Below are 24,325 nucleotides of genomic sequence, written 5' to 3' on the forward strand. Positions count from 1 at the left end.
CATGCTTGCCTTCATCGGACGGGGTATTGAGTACAAGAGTCGGCAGGTCATGTTACAGTTGTATAGGACTTTGGTTAGGCCACATTTGGAATACTGCGTGCAGTTCTGGACGCCACATTACCAGAAGGATGTGGATGCTTTAGAGAGGATGCAGAGGAGGTTCATCAGGATGTTGCCTGGTATGGAGGGTGCTAGCTATGAAGAACGGTTGAGTAGATTAGGATTGTTTTCGTTGGAAAGACGGAGGTTGAAGGGGGACCTGTTTGAGGTCTACAAAATTATGAGGGGTATTGTCAGGGTGGATAGCAACAAGCTTTTTCCAAGAGTGGGGATGTCAATTACAAGGGGTCACGATTTCAAGGTGAGAGGGGGAAAGTTTAAGGGAAATGTGCGTGGAAAGTTTTTTACGCAGAGGTTGGCGGATGCCTGGAACGCTTTGCCAGCAGAGGTGGTAGAGGCGGGCACAATAGCATCATTTAAGATGCACCTGGACAGATATATGAATGGGCGGGAAACAGAGGGAAGTAGATCCTTGGAAAATAGGCGACAGGTTTAGATAAAGGATCTGGATTGGCGCAGCCTGGGAGGGCCGAAGGGCCTGTTCCTGTGCTGTAATTTTCTTTGTTCTTTGAACTTGTTCATCAAGGGTGAGTGCATCCTTGAGGGAGTGCGAGGGGGTGGTGGCGAATGAGAGGTGGTCAAGTGGTTGGTGTAGGGGATGGGGATGGGGTTTTTGTTCTGTTGGGGGAGGGAAGGGGGATGATGACAAGGATGCGGTTGTTGTGGCACAGTGGGAAAAGGAGTGATGACGGTAGACATCTGAGGGTGGGCATGGGGGGTCGCTTGACATGGGCCGTGGCAGCCCAAAATAGGATATGGTTCATCAGCCAGGGGAGGGAGATGGGGTGCCCCCCCCCCCGACCAGACTGATCACGTGCAACGTGAGGGGGTTGAATGGTCTGGTTAAAAAAGATCGAAGAGCTGATAGATTGGGTCAATTCGATGTGTGTAAAAAAAAAAAAAGAAACAATGATCTTTAAATATGCATGGATCCCAAAAATGTAATTGCAAATATAAAAAGGGAACGCTTTCCGATACCTAAAAGAGAGATCACAAGTGAGATGTCTGGTACGACATATTGCAGCAAACGTGATGCTTCGCAAGGATTCTGGCAGCTCAAGCTGGATGAAGAAAGTACCAAATATTGTATGTTCAACACTCCGTTTGGTAGATATTGCTTTCTTCATGCCCTTTGGCATAATCTCAGCATCAGAAGTGTTCCACAGACCGATGGGACACATTGTTGAAGGCACTCAACATGCCGCCCATGTCTTGGAGATGTCTTGAAGAAAGTGAATAACTTCACTTGGACCGAACAGCGTGAGCAAGAGTGGATAACTCTGAAGAAAGCTCTGGGTGGCACGGTGGCGCAGTGGTTAGCACTACTGCCTGCGGTGCTGAGGACCTGTGTTCGATCCTGGCTCCGGGTCACTGTCTGTGTGGAGTTTGCACATTCTCCCACTGTCTGCATGGGTTTCACCCCCACAACCCAAAGATGTGCAAGTTAGGTGGATTGGCCACACTAGATTGCCCCTTAATTGGAAAAAAATAGTTGGTACTCTAAATTTATATTAAAAAAAAAAGCTCTAATGACAACACCAGTATTAACATTTTGCGATCCAACAAAAAATACTGAGATTTCAACAGATGCAAAGAAGGATGGTCTTGGTGCAGTTTTGCTGTAACATGAAAATGGTAGTGATTGGAAACCAGTAGCATATGCTTCAAGATTTATGACGGAATCTGAATGTCGTTAAGCACAAATAGAAAGTCTGTTTAGGGCTAGTAAATGGGTTTGAGAAATTCCATAGCTACATGTATGATCTACCTATGTTCATTGTCGAGACAGATCATAGACCGTTGGTTGCAATAGTCAAGAAGAATCTCAGTGAGATGTCAGGTCGTATTCAACACCCAATGATGAAACTTCAGAGATACGACTTTGAAATAATCTATACACCGGGCAAGCACAGTGTAGTCGCGGATGCGTTGTCCAGAGCTACAACAGCACAAGATGACAATTCCATGGGAGAGGATGTGCATGATAGATATGATCATGTAGATATGATCGCAGAAACATTACCAGTGTTGGATGCAAAGTTCAAACTGATTGCTGAAGAACAGAAAGATGAAGTATTACAAATCGTGATGCACAATCTCAACAATGGATAGCCGAAAGGTTCATGTTCTAAGTATCATCACATGCGATCAGAGCTAAGTGTGGCAAATGGTTTGTTACTGAGGCAAGAGAGGATGGTAATTCCACAGTCTTTGCGCAAGGAAATACTGCAAAAGATTCATGAGGGTCACCATGGAATTAAGAAATACAAGCCAAGACTACGGGATACTGTATATTGGCCGGGAATAAATAAAGACATACAGAACATGGTGGAAAAGTGTACCACTTGTCAACGATATCAATATCGACAAGCAAAGGAACCGATGGAAATAGATGAAATTGTGTCAGTTCCTTGCAAAAGGGTGGAATAGATGAACACTCCTAAAAGTGAAACAACCTGTGGCTGAACTGCAAGGTGAGGATGTATATGAAAGCTTACATTCATCAAAACTAACACAACCAGTGAACGAGTCAAATGTCATTGTATAGACTGATGTTCAGAACAATGATACGGTCATAGCAGATGTACCGACAGAACTTTAGAACTATCACACCGATTCACCAGATTTACCAAAGTTGACACGATCAACGAGATACAGAAAGAAACCGGAATGGTTGGACTGGACAATATAACTGTACATGATGTAAAATACATTGTTATGCATATCATATGTAATATTTATTGAAATACTGTATTATATGTTTTCTTCAAAATCTCAAGGAAAGGAGTGTAGTGATATGCATAAGCAAGTGTATATTTAAATATGTTTAGCCTCCGACCACAAGGTGTCAGGCAAGTAATAGCACGTGACACTGTAACCTAGGGGGAGTCTGAAGGTGAATTCACCGTGGTTAGTTGTGTTTGTGTTAGTTCCAGTTTGTTAGCATTAGTTTCCAACTCATAGTTTGTTATTCAATAATAAATTTCATTAGTCTTGAACTAGATGTTCTTTAGTATGCTGTCTCAGTAAGTGAGTAGAGGATAGGTGTGGATGGTGCGCGGGGAGGCCCTCGAACCATGTTCACATGTTTTGGGTGTGTCCGAAACTGAGGGGATTCTGGCAGGGGTTTGCAGACGTAATGTCCAGGGTGTTGGGGGTAAAGGTGACCCCGAGCCCAGAGGTAGCGATATTTGGAGTGTCGGAAGACAAGTGAGTTCAGGGGGCATGAGAGGCCGATGTTTTGTCCTTTGCCTTCCTGATAGCCCGGAGACGGATTTTGCTTGCCTGGAGTGACTCGGAGCCGGCGAAAGCGGGGGTGTGGATTAGTGACCTGTGGAATTCCTGAGTTTCGAAAAGATCAGTTCGACTTGAGAGGGTTGGTTGATGGGTTCGCCTGGAGGTGGAAGCCTTTCATTGACTTCTGTAAGGAGGATTGAGGTGTCAGCAAAGGGGGGGGGTTAAAATGGGAAGACAAGATGGGAGTTGGGGAAGGGCAGGAAGGGATGCGGGTGCTGGTTATTTATTATGTTGTACAATTTTGCTTCTACTCTTATCTGTTGTGTTTGTTATTTATATAAATGCCTTAATAAAATATTTTGAAAAAACTCTTTGTATGGCACCTTATTGTCTGCCTTTTGGAAATCCAAGTATACTGCTGGTTTCCCTTTATCTACCCGCCTAGTAGTAGCTTCAAAAAAGCTCAATTAATTTGTCAAACATGATTTTCCTTTTGTAAAGTTTTTTAATTCATTTTTACGGGATGTCGGCTTCGCCGGCTAAGCTGCATTTGTTGCCCATCCCTAACTGCCTGGAGAAGGTGGTGGTGAACTGCCTTCTTGAACCGCTGCAGTACATGTGGTGTAGCTACATCCACATTGCTGTTCGGGAAGGAATTCCAGGATTTTGACCCAGTGACAGTGGAGGAACGGTGATATATTTCCAAGTCAGGATGGTGAGCGACTTGGAGGGGAACCTTTTAAGTGGTGGTGTTCCCATGTATCTGCTGCTCTTGTCCTAGATGGTAGTGGTTGTGGCTTTTATAATATCGGATTGCCTGATCATATTGTAATTTTCTTAGTGTGTTGTTAATAGTAGATTCCAGCATTTTTCCAATGACTGGATCCATGCCACCTGGCCTGTTTCCTCTTTCCCTCCTTTCTTGCTCAGCAGTGTTGCAGTTGCTGGCTTCCAGTTTGCTGGCACAGTTTTAGAATCTTGAGAATTGCGGAAAGCATAGCCAATGCATTCACTACCTCTGCAGCTACCTTTTTTTTAGAACTCTAGGATGTAGACCATCTTGCCCTGGGTCTTTGTCAGAATTTAGTCCCTTAAGTTTCTCTAGCTCTTTGCCCTCCTGATAATTCCCTTAATTTCCACACATTGTTTGGCCACTTGGTCACCGTCTATTCCTGGTATGAAACTCGTGTCTTCCACTGTGAAGACGTGCTCAAAATATTTGTTTAATTTCTGTGCCATTTCCTCTTTCCCACGATAATTACTTCTGCCTCTGCTTCTAAGTTTACTTCAGCTGCTTTTTTCCTTTTTAAAGATGCTCTTGCAGTCTATTTTATAGTATGGTTTTTTTCCCATTCCCCACCCCCATCATTTACCTATTTCTGGTGGCTTTTTGCTAGTTTCTAAAATACTTTAAATCCTCAGCATTCTTTACAACTTTATAAGCTTCTTCTTTTGATCTAACTATATCCTTAACCTCCATCTATAGTAAGCCATGGATGGATCCTTCTTGCTGAATTTTTGTTTTATTAAGGAATTCATTTTCAATTGTTTCTTTAAATGTTTCCCACTGTTCACTTGTCACCCTTAGGGGAAGCAGTGGCATAGTGGAATTGTCACTGGACTAATAAACCAGAGACCCAAGGTAATGCTCTGGGAACTCGGGATCAAATCCCACCACTGCAGAGGGTGACATTTGAATTTTATAAAAATCTGGACTTAAAAGCCTAATGATGACGATGAAACCACTGCCAATTGTCGGAAAAACCCATCCGGTTCACTAATGTCCTTTAGGGAAGGAAATCTGCTGTCCTTACCTGGTCTGGCTTAAATGTGTCTCCAGATCCACAGCAAAGTGGTTGACTCTTGATTGCCTCCTCAATTAGGGATGGGCAATAAATGTTGGCCCATCCTGCAATGCCCACGACCCATGAATAAATGTTTTAAAAACCTACCTTTTAGTCTGTTTATCCAATCAACTGCAGCCAGCTCTGCATATCTACGTAATTGGCTTTGTTTAAGTTTCTTGTTTGTGATTGGAGCTTTTAAAGTTAATGCGGAATTTAATTGTATTATGATTTCTTTCCTAGCAAATCTTTTATCACATGATTACTCATTTAGCTGCCTCATTAGACTATCCAGGATCTAAAATAGCTTTAACATTAGTTGGTTATTCAGTTTATTGCTCCAGGAAACTGCCGCAAAAGCATTCTATAAACTCACCATCCGGACCACATTTGCCAATTTGACTTGTTCAGTCTATATGAAGATTGAAATCCCCCAAATTATTCCACTGTCTTTGTTATAAGGTCCAATAATTTCTTGTTTGATGCTCTGTCCGTTGGTATTTGTAGGGCCTCAAAATTACCCCCATTGTTTTCTGATCCTTGCAAATCTGATTCTATATCCTGACCGTCTGAGACGAGATCCTTTCTCATTTATGTTCTTCCATCCTTTACTGTTCGGGCTACTCCATCTCCATTTCTGGCCTGTCTTTTCGGAATGTTGTGTCCTCTGGAATATTTATTTCCCAACCTTGGACATCTTGTAATTTTGTTTCTTTGTACCACTAGTTTCTCTATCTTCTTGCAGATTCCTCACACATTCAGGGAAAGAGGATTTAATTTTTTTAATGTTTCCAATTAAGGGGCAATTTAACTTGGCCAATCGACCTACCTTGCACATCTTCGGGTTATGGGGGTGAGGCTCATGCAGACACTGAGAGAATGTGCAAACCCCGCATAAACAGTGATCCGCGGCCGGGATAGAACCTGGGTCCTCAGCGCCGTGAGGCAGCAGTGCTAACCATTGTGCCACCATCTGCTTAGAGCCTTTAATTTTAACCTTTTGCCACTGTTCTCTGTCTGGACCATATTTGCTAATGTGCAATTACTGTTAAACGCTATGTCTCTTCCTATCTACTCTGCTTGTGTTTACCCATATTGTTGCACCATTCATAATGGATAAAAGCAAATTACTGCGGATGCTGGAATCTGAAACCAAAGAGAAAATGCTGGAAAATCTTAACATGTCTAGCAGCGTCTGTAGGGAGAGAAAAGAGCTAACGTTTCGAGTCCAGATGACCCTTCGTCAAAGCTAAAAGACAGAGAAAACGGGAAATATTTATACTGTGGGGGTGAGAGAATGAACGGTGAGTCACAGCCACAGAAACCAAGGGAACAGGGTGCTAATGGCCACAGACACCAAGGGCAAAGAGTGCTAATGGCAGTCCCCAGAGCGAACAAAAGGTGTGAAAGGCCAAACAGCAGAAAAACTAACATCGAGGGTGAACTGTGACAGATGTAGATGTGGGGGGAGGGGAAGGGGGAAGCAAAGAGGAAAATAGGTAAATAAGGTGGGTAAGATAGGGGGGATAAATATACATAAAGAAAGAAATGGTAAAAGACAGTTAAAATGAATTGGGATGAAAACAAATGGGTCGAGGTGGGGTAGAGCTAATCATCTGAAGTTGTTGAATTCGATATTGAGACCAGAAGGCTGTAACGTGCCTAACCGGAAGATGAGATGTTATTCCTCCAGTTTGCGCTGAGCTTCACTGGGACATTGCAGCAGGCCAAGGACAGACATGTGGGCATGGGAGCAGGGTCTTGTGTTAAAATGGCAAGCAACGGGAAGGTCAGGGTCCTGAATGCGCACAGACCGAAGGTGCTCAGCAAAGCGATCACCCAGTCTGCGTTTGGTCTCTCCGATATAGAGGAGACCACATTGGGATCAGCAAATGCAATAGACCAAATTGAAAGGGGTGCAAGTGAAACGCTGCTTGACCTGGAATGAGTGATTTGGGCCTGGGATATTAAGCATGGAAGAGGTAAAGGGGCAGGTGTTACACCTTCTGCGATTGTACGGGAAGGTGCCATGGGTGATGGGAGAGGTGTTGGGTATGGTGGAGGAGTGGACTACATTATTTCGGAGGGAACAGTCTCTGCGGAATTCTGACCGAGGGAGTGAAGGGAAGATGTGTTTGGTGGTGGCATCACGCTGCAGTTGGCGAAAATGGTGGAGGAACATGCTTTGCAAACGGAGGCTGGTGGGGTGAAATGTTAGAACGAGGGGGACTCTATCCTTGTTCTGGGAGGGAGGGGAGGGGACAAGGGTAGTGGCGCGGGAGATGGACAGCACGCTGTTGAGGTCCCTGTCAACAACTTGGTGGCAAATCATGGTTGAGGAAGAACCTCGAACACAGTTGACCTCGACCCATTTGTTTTCATCCCATTTCATTTTAACTGTCTTTTACCATTTCTTTCTTTCTTGTCTTTTTAAAATATATATTTACCCCCCCCCCCCCCCCCCCACCTTATCTACCTTTCCTTACCTTTTCTTCCCTTTGCTTCCCCCTTCCCCTCCCTCACATCTACATCTGTCACAATTTACCCTCTGATATTAGTTTCTCTGCTGTTTGGCCTTTCACATCTTTTGTTCTCTCTGGGGACTGCCAATAGCACTCTTTCTCCTTGGTTTCTGTGGCTATTCGCACCCTGTTCCGTTGGTTTCTATGGCTGTGGCTCATCTTTCATTCTCACTCCACAGTATAAATATATCCCACTTTCTCTGTCCTTTAGGTTTGACAAAGGGTCACCAGAACTCGAAACGTTAGCTCTTTTCTCACTCTCCCTACAGATGCTGCCAGACCTGCTGAGATTTTCCAGCACTTTCTCTTTCGCTGCACCATTCTGTTGTTTCAACTTTTCTCTTTGGATTGCTAAATCTAGCTTCACCTAAACAACATCCCCCATCCCTTGTTAATTTAAAGCCATATCCAGAGCCCCAGTGATACGTTTTGCCACAGGACACTGATGCAAACTCAGTTTAGCCCATCCAAATGGATCAGCTCCCTTTTTACTAAGTATTCATGCCAGTGCACCACAAGTCAAAACCCCTTAATATACTGCTGTCTGAGTCATGGGTTTCAATTTCTAATCTGCTTGACCCTATGCAACTTGGCACATGGCACATTGACAAGGGTAACAATGCAGAGATGATTACCTTTGAGGTTCTATGTTTTAATTTTTTATTTTAAGGCCAACACGGAGGCACAGTGTTTAGCACTGCTGCCTCATAGCTCCAGGGACCCGGATTCAATTCTGGCCTTGGGTGATTATCTGTGTAGAGTTTGCACTTTGTTCCCTTGTCTGTGTCGGTTTCCTCCGGGTGCTCCGGTTTCTTCCCACAGTCAAAAGATGTGCAGATAAGCTGGATTGGCCATGCTAAATTGCCCCTTAGTGTTCAAAAGGTTAGGTCGGGTTATTGGGTTACAGGCATTGGGCGGAGGCATAGGCTCAACTGGGGTGCTCTTTCCAAGGACCGGTGCAGCCTCGATGGACCGAGTGGCCTCCTTCTGTACGGTAAATTCTATGATTCTATGAATTTGGACCCAAACTCCTCAGACTCTCTCAGCAGAATATCTTTCCAAGCCCACCTATGTCATCGGTTCCTACATGGACCACGACAACTGGATCCTTACACAGTGTACTCCAAATTCACCTCTAGCTACAAGAAGTTCTGGAACCCATGGAACCTGGTAGATAACATACCTTTGGAGCTCTTTATTGTGGCTGCAGAGAACAGTTTCAATTCCCCTAACTATATTGCCCCTATCACTGCTATTAAGCTAGTTGGTAGAAGATAAAATTAAACTAATTTGTGATGTTAACAAAGCTATATTTATAACAGTGTTTACAAATGCAATGTCATTTTTCCAACTTGTTTCGAGAAGAAAAATATGGAGATTTCAATTTTGTAGAAATTGTCCTTTATTAAAAATATATATTTCTTTCATTCTAGCTCTCTCAAATTGGTTTTATTATGTGACCATGCTTATGCCAGCATCGACCTTTACCATTGCAGTTGGATACTGGGTTGAAGTTCAACCTGAATGCACCTTTATATCCGAGATACTTGGTCCATCATCTTTATCCTCAACCAGTACAACTAAGAGCAGGTTTGCATTGTGTTTCCCAAAATGAAAGTACATTCAGAATTCTGTAATGGAAGCATGCTCTAAACTCTTTATTTATTAATGAGCTGTTGCTCAGACATTATTAACTCACTAATTTATGCATATTGTAAGATACCTAATTGGAAATGTGACATTTTTTGTGGATGGAACAGTAATCCACTGATATCTCTCTTTTTATGCCCATGAAGAAATCTTAAAAACTGATGTGGATTGTCTAAATACTGTTAGGAAAATATACAAATTTGAAAAGTAATGCCATTCCATTAGATAAACTAGTCTTTCACTACCATTCCTGATATTCATCCATTATACACTCGAAAATCATATGGGCAAAGGTAGCTACTGAGTTCATAGAATGTTTTTGGAATAGTTTCTTAGAGTAGCACATTCTGGGGCCAGCCAGAGTGCAGGTCATACAAGACCTAGTATTGTACAAGCTTGTATTAAGCTTGATGACTTCCTAGTGAAGGTGTCCTAGCTAACAACTGTCATAAAATGATTGAGTTTTACATATAGACCGAGGTCCCTCTGCTCCTTCACCCCCTTAAGAATTGTACCCCTTATTTAATACCGTATGTCCATGCTCTTCCTACTAAAATGCAACTCCTCACATTTCTCCATATTGAACTTCATCTGCCATCTTTCTGCCCACTCCACCAACTTTTCTATGTCTGTTTCAAGTTCTACACTGTCCTCCTCACAGTTTACAATGCTTCCAAGTTTTGTATCATCAGCAAACTTTTAAATTGTCCCCTGCGCACCGAGACCTAGATCATTAATACATATCAAGAAAAGCAAGGGTCCCAATACTGACCCCTGGGGACCGCAACTACAAACTGTCCGGAAAAATATCTATTGACCATTGTTCTCGGTTCCTATTACTCAGCAAATTTATATCAATATTATTACTGTCCCTTTTATTCTATGAGTTATAATTTTTCTTGCAAGTCAATAGAAATATTCCAAGAAGAAAGAAAATTCCAAGGGATAGACCCGACATCTGTGGTTAATATAAAAAAGTTAAAGGTAGTATCAAACTTAAAAGAAAAAGCATATGTAAATATATTAATTAAACCTAAAGCTTTATCTTGTTCCTGACAGCCACAAAATACAAATATAATATACTTAAAACTATATCCAGTTCATAACAAAAGAAGTTCCAGAATTTCGACCCAATGAGAGTGAAGGGACAGTGATATAGTCCAAGTCAGATGATGCGTGGCTGACAAGGATTGGTGTTCCGTACATCAGCTACCCTTGTTCTTCCATGTGGGAGAGATCATGGGTTCGGAAGGTGCTGGCAAAAGAGGCCCGGCGGATTGCTGCAGTGCATCTTGTATTTGGTACATACTGTGGACACAGTGCATCAGTGGTGGAGGGACTGGATGTTTAAGATGGTGAATAGTGTGTTGATCAAGTGGCTTGCTTTGCATTGAATGGTATTGAGCTCCTGAGTGTAGTTGGAGCTACATTCGTCCAGGCAATTGGAGAGTATTCCATCACTCCTGATTTGTGCCTTGTATATGGTAGACAGCTTTGAGGAGATAAGTTACTCACTGCAGAATTCCAGCCTCTGACCTATTTTTATCTACATGTATATATGTACTCCAAAGTTTTCAACCTTGGTTCCTTCCTTCTACCCATATATGTATTCTATATATATTATATATGCCCTAGGTGTCATGATCCATTGGCATGCAGTGATTTTCCATATCTGCCAAATATCAGAATGGAACATTGTGAAGTTAAGGGAATTGCATTTGAGTCTCACCATGTTTCCTACTCCATACCTATGGCTTGCTGAAGCTGCACAGGGCCGTATGTAGCCTTGGTGTCATGCTTAACCAGAGCTTACCCTTAAACTCCATATCTTTATTTAAACCTCTGGAATATCATCTTCTTTGGCCACCTCCTTAACCCTATTGCAACAAAGTTTCTTTACCACTGTTTTGTTGTCTTCAGATTTGATTTCTCGGATATTTCCTTGTTGGCAAAGTTCCATTTGTCACAAACTTCAAAAGTCCTGTCCAGCAACTTTGCTCCACGCTACTTCCTGGCTGCCCATTACATCAATAATTACTGATCCATACTGTCCCCTGCTGCATAAGAACATTAATTTAAAAATCCTCATTGTTGTCTGCAAATTGCTTGATACCTTGTACAACCCTATCTGATTGATAGCTTCCATATTAAGTAAAATTCACGCCATTCACTCCTCAACTCTAACCTATGCATGACCCCCCCCCCCAAACAACAACAACTTCATTCCACTAGCAGCTTTCTTGGCTCCTCTTTCCTTCCACTTTGCATTCTATGTTCCCATCTTTAAACTACTTCTCTAAACTCATCTGTTTGACTCAGCCTTTGGTAACATGCTTCAATTATACTCTTCTGTTTGTTTTCCGTCTCTATGAAATACCTTGTAATGCTTTTTCATGTTAAAGGCATGTTGTTGTCAATTCGTAGAATTCTATTCCTTTGCTTAGAGCAAATACGCTTCCATTTGGAGTCTCATTAGATGGACACAACTGAGAAATCCTTCAATTTGAGTACAACTTGCCCTTTTCTGGCCAGTGTTCATGCTTATGAAAGAGCTGACTGTGAAGAAAGGGTTGCCTTATGAAATTGGACTTGAGATATCTGACAAGCATAGATAAAATTTCAGGCTTGAATTAGGTTATTGCTTACCTATGAGATATTGGTAAAACAAGCCAAATGTATTTTAGTTAAAATTTTAAAATATATTGGAACAACTTAAATCCAATATTATATCAGACCCCATTATACCTATATTCCTGGCATTTGTTACTTCAATCAGGGAATCATAGATCAATAACCTGCAGGTATGAAACAAATTGCAAAATCATAAACCTCAGAATATTGCTATTTGAATAATTGACCCTGTATGATTTGTTGTCACAAGACCTATACTATAAGTTGTTTCTAACAGTGAATAATGTGACTGATGAAATTAAGTATCAACGCTGTGCTATTACTTTGCTTTTAAACCATTTAAAACTATTAATCAGTAACAATGTTTCTGCATTTTGTTTTTTTTAATCTATGGTTTTGCATCCTTTGTACTAGTACTTCCCTGCCATCCTGTGGCCATTCAGCCTATCCTTGCCGCTTTCACAACCCTGTTGCTCAAGCCCAGGGTTGTATTCCTTACCGTGTCTTTGCGCCTGATTGTCTGAAATTAAGGAGCCAAGAGGTCCTGTTTCCACTGGTGGCTCGATGCCTTTCAGCAGCTTATTGTATCCTCGGCACTCATCCTTTCTCCAGAGTTGATGTGCTGATTGTCTCGGCTAGTTTTCCTAGTCTGGGAATGGCCAGGTAAGTTTGTTGCTTTCATCATGCTATTGACATGTAAGTTATTGGCACTTTGTTTATCAACAAAAAAAGTTTTTGTAAGGAAGTTGCTCTTTGGTTTGTAAAACATATCCCAGAAAACACCTGAAGAATTTAATTAACATTTTCATATATTGAGCCCCTCCTCCCAACCAATTATCAGATCAGCAATTTATTTATTTTGTTGAATTCATAAAATTGTTTTGAACTTGGCAAATAGATTTTTGGGGAAAGGAATGTCTTTGAGCTCCTGTCATATCTGTTTTAATTGTGTATTGTGGAAAGATTCCTAATGATGTCCCAAAAGCTATTCAATAGAGGTTGGTGAGTTGCAGCAATAAATACATTTAAAATAAAGTTTTATGTTCTTGAGACCAGCATGGACTGGACCTATGCTGCTATGTATGTTCCTACTTCAGCAAAATAACAGTGATAATAAAATGCTAAATTGTATTAATGTCTATAAATTATTCACTGATGCCTACTTATTTATAATTTACAGTTGACCTACTGGGGCTTAAAGTATTGGATATGGAGAATGCTTTAGATTGAGTGAAAAATGGAAGTGAAAAGCTACTGCAAACAAGACAGGATTTTCTTTGTGTAGAATAATTATAGCTTATACCGTTTGCTACAGCAGTTTTTAGTGTTTTGGTTCTACAAAATTATTTTTAAAATTGGTGATTAACTTGAACAGCATCATACATCCAAAGTTGGTTAGTCATGCCTGAAAATTGAAAAGAATGGTGTGAGCTCTTCCTCAGAATGCAGCCCTAACTTTCTACAGTTGCTTCTTTTCAATAGTGGAGGGAGAAGGTGGTGGTATAGTGGTAATGTCGGCAGATCAGGAAGCTAGAGACCCAGGTTAATATTCTGCAGAATTAAAATCTAGTCTTAGTCATAGTGACCATGAAACCATTGTTCATTGTCATTAAAAACCCATATGGTTTGCTAATGTTCTTTAGGGAAGGAAACCTGCCGTCCTTATCTGGTATAGTAGTCACGAGGAGTCCCGAAAAGGTTAGTCCAAGAAGTTTCAATTCTGGGACCAAGTAAAGCCATACATGGGTGAAAAGCACAACTAGTCCCAGCCGCGACCATCCAAAGATGCTGGTTCCCTTCTGGGCAGGTTTTTATCGGGTGAAATTGATGAGCCCTACTGTTGGGCATCCGTTTCTCAACGGGGGAGCTCGTATTCAATGAGGTCCACAATTGGGTCGTCCCTCTCAGTCTCGTGCCTGTTACAACACCTGGTCTAGCCTACATATGACTCCAGACCCACAGCAATGTGGTTGACATTGGCCAAACAAGCCACTCAGTTGCATGAAACCACTACAAAGTCTACAAGAAGGGATGAAAGTTGATGTATCACCTGGCATTAACCTAAGCACTGGAAATGACAACTGCCAAACCCCAGCCCTGTCGTCCCTGCAGAGTCTCCTTATTAACATCTCTGGAGGTTTGTGCTAAAATTGGGAGGGCTGGCCCACAGACTAGTCAAGCAACAGCCTGACATAGCCGTAGTCACGGAATCATACCGTATAAACAATGTACCAGACATCACCATCCCTGGGTATGTCCTGCCCCACTGTCAGGACATATCCACCAGAGGTGGTGGCAAAATGGTATATAGTTGCGAGGGGATTGCCCTGGGAGTTCCCAGCATCAACCCGGACCTCATGAAGTCTCATGGCATCAGGCCAAACATGAGCAAGAAAAACCAGCGTCCCCCAATATCCCCCAAAGTGTCACCGATGCATCATGGCAATGACAGTATTGGGTAGTGACCCCCACACAGTCCTTGTGAAGACAATCTAATCTCCACATTGAAAATACCTTCCATAGTGTTGGCTAAAACTACCACTATGATAAATGGGACAGATTTTGAACAGATTTAGCACCTCAAAAGCTGGGAATCCAGGAGGTTCTGTGGTTCATCAGCAGCAGCAGAATTGGACCCCAACCATAATCTGTAACCCTCTCAAGTTGCCACCCAGGTTGAGAGGGTTGTTAAGAAGGCGTACGGTGTGTTAGCTTTTATTGGTAGAGGGATTGAGTTTCGGAGCCATGAGGTCATGTTGGATTGGATTTGTTTATTGTCACGTGTACCGAGGTACAGTGAAAAGTATTTTTCTGTGTACTCAACAGATCATTAAGTACATGAGAAGAAAAGGGAATAAAAGAAAATACATAATAGGGCAACACAACATATACAATGTAAATACATAAGCACTGGCATCGAATGAAGCATACAGGGTGTAGTGTTAATGAAATCAGTCCATAAGAGGGTCATTTAGGAGTCTGGTGACAGTGGGGAAGAAGCTGTTTTTGAGTCTGTTCGTGCGTGTTCTCAGACTTCTGTATCTCCTGCCCGATGGAAGAAGTTGGAAGAGTGAGTAAGCCGGGTGGGAGGGATCTTTGATTATACTGCCCGCTTTCCCAGGTAGCGGGAGGTGTAGATGGAGTCAATGGATGGGAGGCAGGTTTGTGTGATGGACTGGGCGGTGTTCACGACTCTCTGAAGTTTCTTGTGGTCCTGGGCTGAGCAGTTGCCATACCAGGCTGTGATGCAGCCTGATAGGATGCTTTCTATGGTGCATCTGTAAAATGTTGCCGCTGTACAAAACTGTAGTGCGGCCGCATTTGGAGTATTGCGTGCAATTCTGGTCGCCGCATTATAGGAAGGATGTGGAAGCATTGGAAAGGGTTCAGAGGAGATTTACCAGAATGTTGCCTGGTATGGAGGGAAGATCTTATGAGGGAAGGCTGAGGGACTTGAGGCTGTTTTCGTTAGAGAGAAGAAGGTTGAGAGATGACTTAATTGAGGCATACAAGATGATCAGAGGATTAGATAGGGTGGACAGAGAGCCTTTTCCCTTGGATGGTGATGTCTAGCATGAGGGGACATAGCTTTAAATTGAGGGGAGATAGATATAGGCAGATGTCAGAGGTAGGTTCTTTACTCAGAGAGTAATAAGGGCGTGGAATGCCCTGCCTGCAACAGTAGTGGACTCGCCAACACTAAGGGCATTCAAATGGTCATTGGATAGACATATGGACGATAAGGGAATAGTGTAGATGGGCTTTAGAGTGGTTTCACAGGTCGGCGCAACATTGAGGGCCGAAGGGCCTGTACTGCGCTGTAATGTTCTATGTAACCTCATGGCCAGGCATATCCCTCACTCTATCATTACCATCAAGCTGAGGAATCAATCCTATTTCAATGAAGAGTACAAGAGGGCATGCCAGGAGCAGTACCAGGTATATCTAAATATTAAGTTTCAACCTGGTGAAACTACAACCCAGCAAGACTTGCATGTCAGACAATGAAAGAATCATGTGGTATGCAGAACTATGTGATCCCACAACCAACGGATCAGGCCTAAGCTCTGCAGTCCTGTCACAACATTCGTGAATGGTGTTGGATGATTAAACAAGTAACTGGAAGAGAAAGCTCCGCATATATCCCCATCCTTAATGAGGGAGACCAGCAAGACAAGGCTGAAGCATTTGCAACAATCTTTAGCCATATGTGCCGGGCAGTTAAGGTGGGCGAGGGGGGGGGGTTCAATCCGAACATGGGAGAAGGCTGTTGGCCCATCAACTGAGGAGGCAAGCTGTATCCGGGGAAATTTTAAAGGTAAGAATGGAGAGGGGGGGATGTAGTGTCAGAGTCGGGGGAGATAAATGGGGCGTTCCGAGCGTACTATGAGAAGTTATATCGGGTGGAGCCAGGTGGAGAGGAAGGGGACATGGGACAGTTCTGGACCACTTGGAGTTTCCAAGGTTGGAGGAAGAGAGGAGGCAAACATTGGAGGAGCTACTGGCCCAAGAAAGGTGATCAATAGTATTAGGGTGATGAAGTCGGGGAAGGCTCCAGGGCCAGATGGCTTTCCGGCAGCGTTTTATAAGGTGTTTGCAACGGAGTTGGCACCGCTCTTGTTGGGGATGTTTAATGAGGCACTGGGGAAGGGGGAGCTGCCGGAGACACTGACGCAGGCGTCGATTACATTAATCCTGAAAAAGGGGAAGGATCTGCTGGAGTGTGGGTCGCATAGGCCCATTTCATTGTTGAACACTGGCGTTGAAGGTGCTGACTAAGTGGATGGGGAGAAGGATGGAGGGATGTGTGCCGGGGTGATGGCGGAGGATCAAACGGGGTTTGTAAAGGACAGGCAACTCTTCAGTAACATCAGGAGGCTGTTAAATGTAATAATGATGCCGTCAAGGGGCGGGTTCCGGAAGTAGTGGTCTCCATGGATGCACATTAAGAAGTCTTACAACACCAGGTTAAAGTCCAACAGGTTTGTTTCAAATCACTAGCTTTCGGAGCACTGCTCCTTCAGGCCACGCCTCCACCCCACCCCCGTAACCCATCCTAACCTTTTTGGATATAAGGGGAATTTATCATGGCCAACCCACCTAACTTGCACATCTTTGTACTGTGGGAGGAAACTGAAGCACCCGGAGGAAACCCACGCAGACACGGGGAGAATGTGCAGACCTCGCACAGACAAGTGGCCCAAGCCGGAAAACAAACCTGGGACCCTGGAGCTGGGAAGCAACTGTGCAACCCAGTCCAACGCTGGCATCTCCACTCCATGGATGCAGAGAAGGCTTTTGATTGGGTGGAGTGGGGTTATCTATTTGAGATCTTGGATAGGTTTGGGTTTGGACCGATGTTCATGGCATGTGTAGTCACGAATGGGCCCAGCTCACAGAGATTTGGGCTGCACAGAGGTGCGTGACAGGGGTGTTCGCTGTCACCGTTGTTTGCGCTAGCGAATGAGCTCTGGGCGATGGCGTCAGTGGAGTGGCAGGGGATTGTGAGGGGAAGTAGAGAACATGACAAGTCTCCTGGGGATGGTCTCCCCCCACAATGATAGTAGCCCCCTCTGACTTGGGTTGACACCCTGTCTTTTTCCCGGTCCTTTGACTCTGGTCTGGTCCCAAGGACCATGTCTGGTTCTCCACTGTATCTGTTGATCCTGGCCTGCACCTCACGGCCATACAGCCTATACTTGGTTAACTTTGTCATTGGCCAAGCTTTGGAGCTCAGTGGCTCCTTTTTCGGTACCGGCACTCTGTTGCCTGAGCTATTTCTTTTTTTTGGTAAATATTTTTATTGAACATTTTAAAATTTATGTACAAAAACATAACACAAAAACAAGAACAGCCCTCCAAACCCCCTACACTCCCCAACAGCTGACAATGACCAGCTTTTTAAAATGCATAAACGGTTGCCAGCTTATTTAGAACCTCCCAGTCGACCCTTCAGCAGCGTGTATTTAACTTTCTCCAACCCCCTCTGGGGACATGAGGTTCTGAATCACATTGTATGTTTGAGGCCGCACGGTAGCACAGTGGTTAGCACAATTGCTTCACAGCTCCAGGGTCCCAGGTTCGATTTCCGGCTTGGGCCACTGTCTGCGAGGGTTTCCTCCGGGTGCTCCAGTTTCCTCCCACAGTCCAAAGATGTGCAGGTTAGGTGGATTAGCCATGATAAATTGCCCTTAGTGTCCAAAAAGGTTGGGATGGGTTACGGGGGTGGGGTAGAGGCGTGGCCTTACGTAGGGTGTTCTTTCCAAGGGCCGGTGCAGACTCAATGGGCTGGAAAATGGAAAATGAAATGAATGAAAATCGCTTATTGTCACAAGTAGGCTTCAAATGAAGTTACTGTGAAAAGCCCCTAGTCGCCACATTCCAGCGCCTGTTCGGGGAGGCTGGTACGGGAATTGAACCCGCGCTGCTGGCCTGCCTAGGTCTGCTTTAAGAGCCAGCTATTTCACCCTGTACTAAACCAGCCCCTGCCTCCTTCTGCACTGCAAATTCTATGAACTTTCAGAAGTATCACCGTCAGCTTGTCCTCGCCTGTGATCTTGATCTTGGTAACAAAATTAACGAGCTGCTTGATGCACTGTCTCCAATCCTCAGCCACTTGGCCCAATGAGTCCAATGATAGGCATTTCCAATCACAGTTGATTGATTCCCAACTCTTGTTGGAGCTTCTTTACTTTCTCAACTGATCCGTCCTTTCCCCCTCAATTCACAACTTTCAGCTGCGATCAAAAACTTTTACCTCATCACCAATATGGTGGCTCGAGACTACACTGGAGGGTTCCAGTAGTTAACAAAGGGGTTTATTGATGAAAAGCAAAATCAGTTTGTTAAGTAGCAGGTAGAGAATACACTATAACAGGTCTGAACATTTCAGCTCCAGAGTCCACACTGCTCTGGCTCCTGCTCCCAGGGCCCCGCGCAAACTCCCTATTGGCCGGGATTAACGCACTCCCGCCCGTTTGGCCCCAAGCCGGTCATGTGGTCCGTGAGCCTGAACCCTTAAAGCTATTGCAATGAAGGGCATGCAGTGAGGTAATGATAAATAACTTCATGGGAGTCTAGGACTCGGGAGCATATTCTAAAAATTAGAACCAGATAGTTCAGGACTGAAATTAGGAAACATTTCTGTTCACAAAGTTGGAACTTTTTTCTGCAAATAGCAATTTATGCTAGATCAATTGCTAGATTTAAATCTGCGACACAGTAAAATGGGGCTAGCAACAGCCAAGTTAAAATCGTCCAATTTTGTGCATTTGCGATGAAATATCTTAGCTATCAGCTTACAAGTCAGCGGGGCAGGTGTATTGAGGATGATGTTTTTTTTGTGTGTTAACCTGTTATTTAAAAACAATTTTTGCTAATGTATGCCCGTTGTCATGTGTCGATGTAAATACTGTGGTGTTAGGGAATTGTGGCTTTAAGTTTAATGGAGATCTGGGGCTGGATTCTCCGGTCTCCAACGCCGAAATCGTCGGAGGATCGGGCGGAGAATCCGAGTTCCCGCCCAAATCAGGGGAGCGCTGCTTTCGCGATGCTCCGCCCCCACCAAAGCAGCCTACTCTAGGAGTACGCTGCGCCAAGTATTGACGGCCTCAGGACATTTTTATTTTTTTTTATTTTTTAAATAATATTTTATTGAAAATTTTTGGTCAACCAACACAGTACATTGTGCATCCTTTACACAACATTGTAACAATACAGATAATAATGACCTTTTTTAATTTAAACAAAAACAGCAACAAATAAATAAATATTAAATAACAAAAAATAAAAACTAGCCCTAATTGGCAACTGCCTTGTCTCAGGCCACACCCCCCCCCCCAAGTCCTGGGCCGCTGCTGCTGCCTTCTTTGTTCTCCCCCATCTATCTTTCCGCAAGATATTCGACGAACGGTTGCCACCGCCTAGTAAACCCTTGAGCCGACCCCCTTAGGACGAACTTAATCCGCTCTAACTTTATGAACCCCGCCATATCATTTATCCAGGTCTCCACCCCCGGGGGCTTGGCTTCTTTCCACATTAGCAATATTCTGCGCCGGGCTACTAGGGACGCAAAGGCCAAAACATCGGCCTCTTTCGCCTCCTGCACTCCCGGCTCTTGTGCAACCCCAAATATAGCCAACCCCCAGCTTGGTTCGACCCGGACTCCTACTACTTTCGAAAGCACCTTTGTCACCCCCATCCAAAACCCCTGTAGTGCCGGGCATGACCAAAACATATGGGTATGATTCGCTGGGCTTCTCGAGCACCTCGCACACCTATCCTCCACCCCAAAAAATTTACTGAGCCGTGTTCCAGTCATATGTGCCCTGTGTAATACCTTAAACTGAATCAGGCTTAGCCTGGCGTACGAGGACGATGAGTTTACCCTGTTTAGGGCATCTGCCCACATCCCCTCCTCAATCTCCTCCCCTAGCTCTTCTTCCCATTTCCCTTTTAGTTCGTCCATCATAGTCTCCCCTTCGTCTCTCATTTCCCTATATATATCCGACACCTTACCGTCCCCCACCCATTTCTTTGAGATGACTTTGTCCTGCACCTCTTGTGTCGGGAGCTGCGGGAATTCCCTCACCTGTTGCCTCGCAAAAGCCCTCAATTGCATGTACCTGAATGCATTCCCTTGGGGCAACCCATATTTCTCGGTCAGCGCTCCCAGACTCGCAAACTTCCCATCCACAAATAGATCTTTCAATTGCGTTATACCTGCTCTTTGCCACATTCCATATCCCCCATCCATTCCCCCCGGGGCAAACCTATGGTTGTTTCTTATCGGGGACCCCCCCAGTGCTCCGGTCTTTCCCCTATGTCGTCTCCACTGTCCCCAAATCTTCAGTGTAGCTGCCACCACCGGACTCGTGGTATAGTTCCTTGGTGAGAACGGCAATGGGGCTGTCACCATAGCCTGCAGGCTGGTCCCCCTACAGGACGCCCTCTCTAATCTCTTCCACGCCGCTCCTTCCTCCTCTCCCATCCACTTACTCACCATTGAAATATTAGCGGCCCAATAATACTCACTTAGGCTCGGTAGTGCCAGCCCCCCCCTATCCCTACTACGCTGTAAGAATCCCTTCCTCACTCTCGGAGTCTTCCCGGCCCAAACAAAACCCATGATACTCTTTTCTATCCTTTTGAAAAAAGCCTTCGTGATCACCACCGGGAGACACTGAAACACAAAGAGGAATCTCGGGAGGACCACCATCTTAACCGCCTGCACCCTCCCTGCCATTGACAATGCTACCATATCCCATCTCTTGAAATCTTCCTCCATCTGTTCCACCAACCGCGTCAAATTTAGCCTGTGCAATGTGCCCCAATTCTTAGCTATCTGGATCCCCAGGTAACGAAAGTCTCTTGTTACCTTCCTCAACGGTAGGTCTTCTATTTCTCTACTCTGCTCCCCTGGATGCACCACAAACAGCTCACTCTTCCCCATGTTCAATTTATACCCTGAAAAATCCCCAAACTCCCCAAGTATCCGCATTATTTCTGGCATCCCCTCCGCTGGATCCGCCACATATAGTAGCAGATCATCCGCATATAAAGATACCCGGTGTTCTTCTCCTCCCCTAAGTATTCCCCTCCATCTCTTGGAACCTCTCAGCGCTATCGCCAGGGGCTCAATCGCCAGTGCAAACAGTAATGGGGACAGAGGACATCCCTGCCTTGTCCCTCTATGGAGCCGAAAATATGCCGATCCCCGTCCATTCGTGACCACACTCGCCACTGGGGCCCTATACAACAGCTGCACCCATCTAACATACCCCTCTCCGAACCCAAATCTCCTCAACACCTCCCACAGATAACCCCACTCCACTCTATCAAATGCTTTCTCGGCATCCATCGCCACTACTATCTCCGTTTCACCCTCTGGTGGGGCCATCATCATTACCCCTAACAACCTCCGTATGTTCGTGTTCAGCTGTCTCCCCTTCACAAACCCAGTTTGGTCCTCATGAACCACCCCCGGAACACATTCCTCTATTCTCATTGCCATTACCTTGGCCAGGACCTTGGCATCTACATTGAGGAGGGAGATTGGTCTGTAGGACCCGCATTGTAGCGGATCCTTTTCCTTCTTTAAAAGAAGCGATATCGTTGCTTCTGACATAGTCGGGGGCAGTTGTCCCCTTTCCTTTGCCTCGTTAAAGGTCCTCGTCAGTAGCGGGGCGAGCAAGTCCAAATATTTTCTGTAAAATTCAACTGGGAATCCGTCCGGTCCCGGGGCCTTTCCCGTCTGCATGTTCCTAATTCCTTTCACCACTTCTTCTACCGTGATCTGTGCTCCCAATCCCATCCTTTCCTGCTCTTCCACCTTGGGAATTTCCAGCCGATCCAAAAACTCCATCATTCTCTCCCTCCCATCCGGGGGTTGAGCTTCATACAATTTTTTATAAAATGTCTTGAACACTTCATTCACTCTCTCCGCTCCCCGCTCCGTCTCTCCATCTTCGTCTCTCACCCCCCCTATTTCCCTCGCTGCTCCCCTTTTCCTCAATTGGTGTGCCAGCAATCTGCTCGCCTTCTCTCCATATTCATACTGTACACCCTGCGCCTTCCTCCATTGTGCCTCTGCAGTGCCTGTGGTCAGCAAGTCAAATTCCACATGCAGCCTTTGCCTTTCCCTATACAGTCCCTCCTCCGGTGCTTCCGCATACTGTCTGTCCACCCTCAAAAGTTCTTGCAGCAACCGCTCCCGTTCCTTACTCTCCTGCTTCCCTTTATGTGTCCTTATTGATATCAGCTCCCCCCTAACCACCGCCTTCAACGCCTCCCAGACCACTCCCACCTGAACCTCCCCATTGTCATTGAGTTCCAAGTACTTTTCAATGCATCCCCTCACCCTTAAGCACACCCCCTCATCCGCCATTAGTCCCATGTCCATTCTCCAGGGTGGACGCCCTCTTGTTTCCTCCCCATCTCCAAGTCTACCCAGTGTGGGGCATGATCCGAAATGGCTATAGCCGTATATTCCGTTCCCCTCACCCTCGGGATCAATGCCCTACCCAACACAAAAAAGTCTATGCGTGAATAGACTTTATGGACATAGGAGAAAAACGAGAACTCCTTACTCCTAGGTCTACTGAATCTCCACGGGTCCAACCCTCCCATCTGCTCCATAAAATCCTTAAGCACCTTGGCTGCTGCCGGCCTCCTACCAGTCCTGGACTTCGACCTATCCAGCCTTGGTTCCAACACCGTGTTGAAGTCTCCCCCCATTATCAGCTTTCCGGTCTCTAGGTCTGGGATGCGTCCTAGCATTCGCCTCATAAAATTGGCATCGTCCCAATTCGGGGCATACACGTTTACCAACACCACCATCTCTCCCTGTAATTTGCCACTCACCATCACGTATCTGCCCCCGTTATCCGCCACTATAGTCTTTGCCTCGAACATTACCCGCTTCCCCACTAATATAGCCACCCCCCTGTTTTTCGCATCCAGCCCCGAATGGAACACCTGCCCTACCCATCCTTTGCGCAACCTAACCTGATCTATCAGTTTCAGGTGCGTTTCCTGTAACATGACCACATCTGCTTTAAGTTTCTTAAGGTGTGCGAGTACTCGTGCCCTCTTTATCGGCCCGTTAAGCCCCCTCACGTTCCACGTGATCAGCCGAGTTGGGGGGCTTCCCACCCCCCCCCCCTTGCCGGTTAGCCATCATCTTTTTCCAGCTTCTCGCCCAGTTCCCACGTAGCTGTATTTCTCCCAGACGGTGCCCCCCCCGCCCATCCTTTCCCGTACCCACTCCCCCCTTTCCCCAGCAGCAGCAACCCAGTAATTCCCCCATCCCCCCCCCCCCCCCCGCTAGACCCCCCGCTAGCGTAATTACTCCCCCCATGTTGCTCCCAGAAGTCAGCAAACTCTGGCTGACCTCGGCTTCCCCCCGTGATCACGGCTCGCCCCGTGCGGCGCCCCCTCCTTCCTGCTTCTCTATTCCCACCATAATTATCATAGCGCGGGAACCAAGCCCGCGCCTCTCCCTCGGCCCCGCCTCTCATGGCCAACGCCCCATCTCCTCTCCCTCCCCACCTCCCCCCATCACCACCTGTGGGAGAAAGAAAAGTTACCATACCGCAGGATTATTCATACAATCCCTCTTCGCCCCCCCCCCCACTCGTCCCACCACTTTGTCCAAACGTTCATTTTCGTAGTCCAATCATTCCAATTTTTCTTCTACAATAAAAGTCCACGCTTCATCCGCCGTCTCAAAGTAGTGGTGCCTCCCTTGATATGTGACCCACAGTCTTGCCGGTTGCAGCATTCCAAATTTTATCTTTTTTTTGTGAAGTACCGCTTTGGCCC

General features: G+C 45.2%; 1 protein-coding gene across 6 annotated transcripts in view; it reads left to right on the plus strand.

Moving 5' to 3' along the window:
• The window catches only part of aopep (aminopeptidase O (putative)), a 480,514-nt gene that overhangs the window by 47,236 nt on the left and 408,953 nt on the right, over positions 1–24,325 (plus strand). For all 6 annotated transcript variants that reach the window (XM_072516725.1, XM_072516726.1, XM_072516724.1 and 3 more), the window contains 2 exons: positions 9,157–9,313; positions 12,419–12,667. In XM_072516725.1, the coding sequence (XP_072372826.1) occupies positions 9,157–9,313; positions 12,419–12,667 (406 nt within the window). The remainder of the gene's footprint in view (positions 1–9,156; positions 9,314–12,418; positions 12,668–24,325) is intronic.

Source organism: Scyliorhinus torazame, chromosome 9 (genome assembly GCF_047496885.1).
Source record: "Scyliorhinus torazame isolate Kashiwa2021f chromosome 9, sScyTor2.1, whole genome shotgun sequence".
Taxonomy (NCBI): Eukaryota; Metazoa; Chordata; class Chondrichthyes; order Carcharhiniformes; family Scyliorhinidae; genus Scyliorhinus; species Scyliorhinus torazame.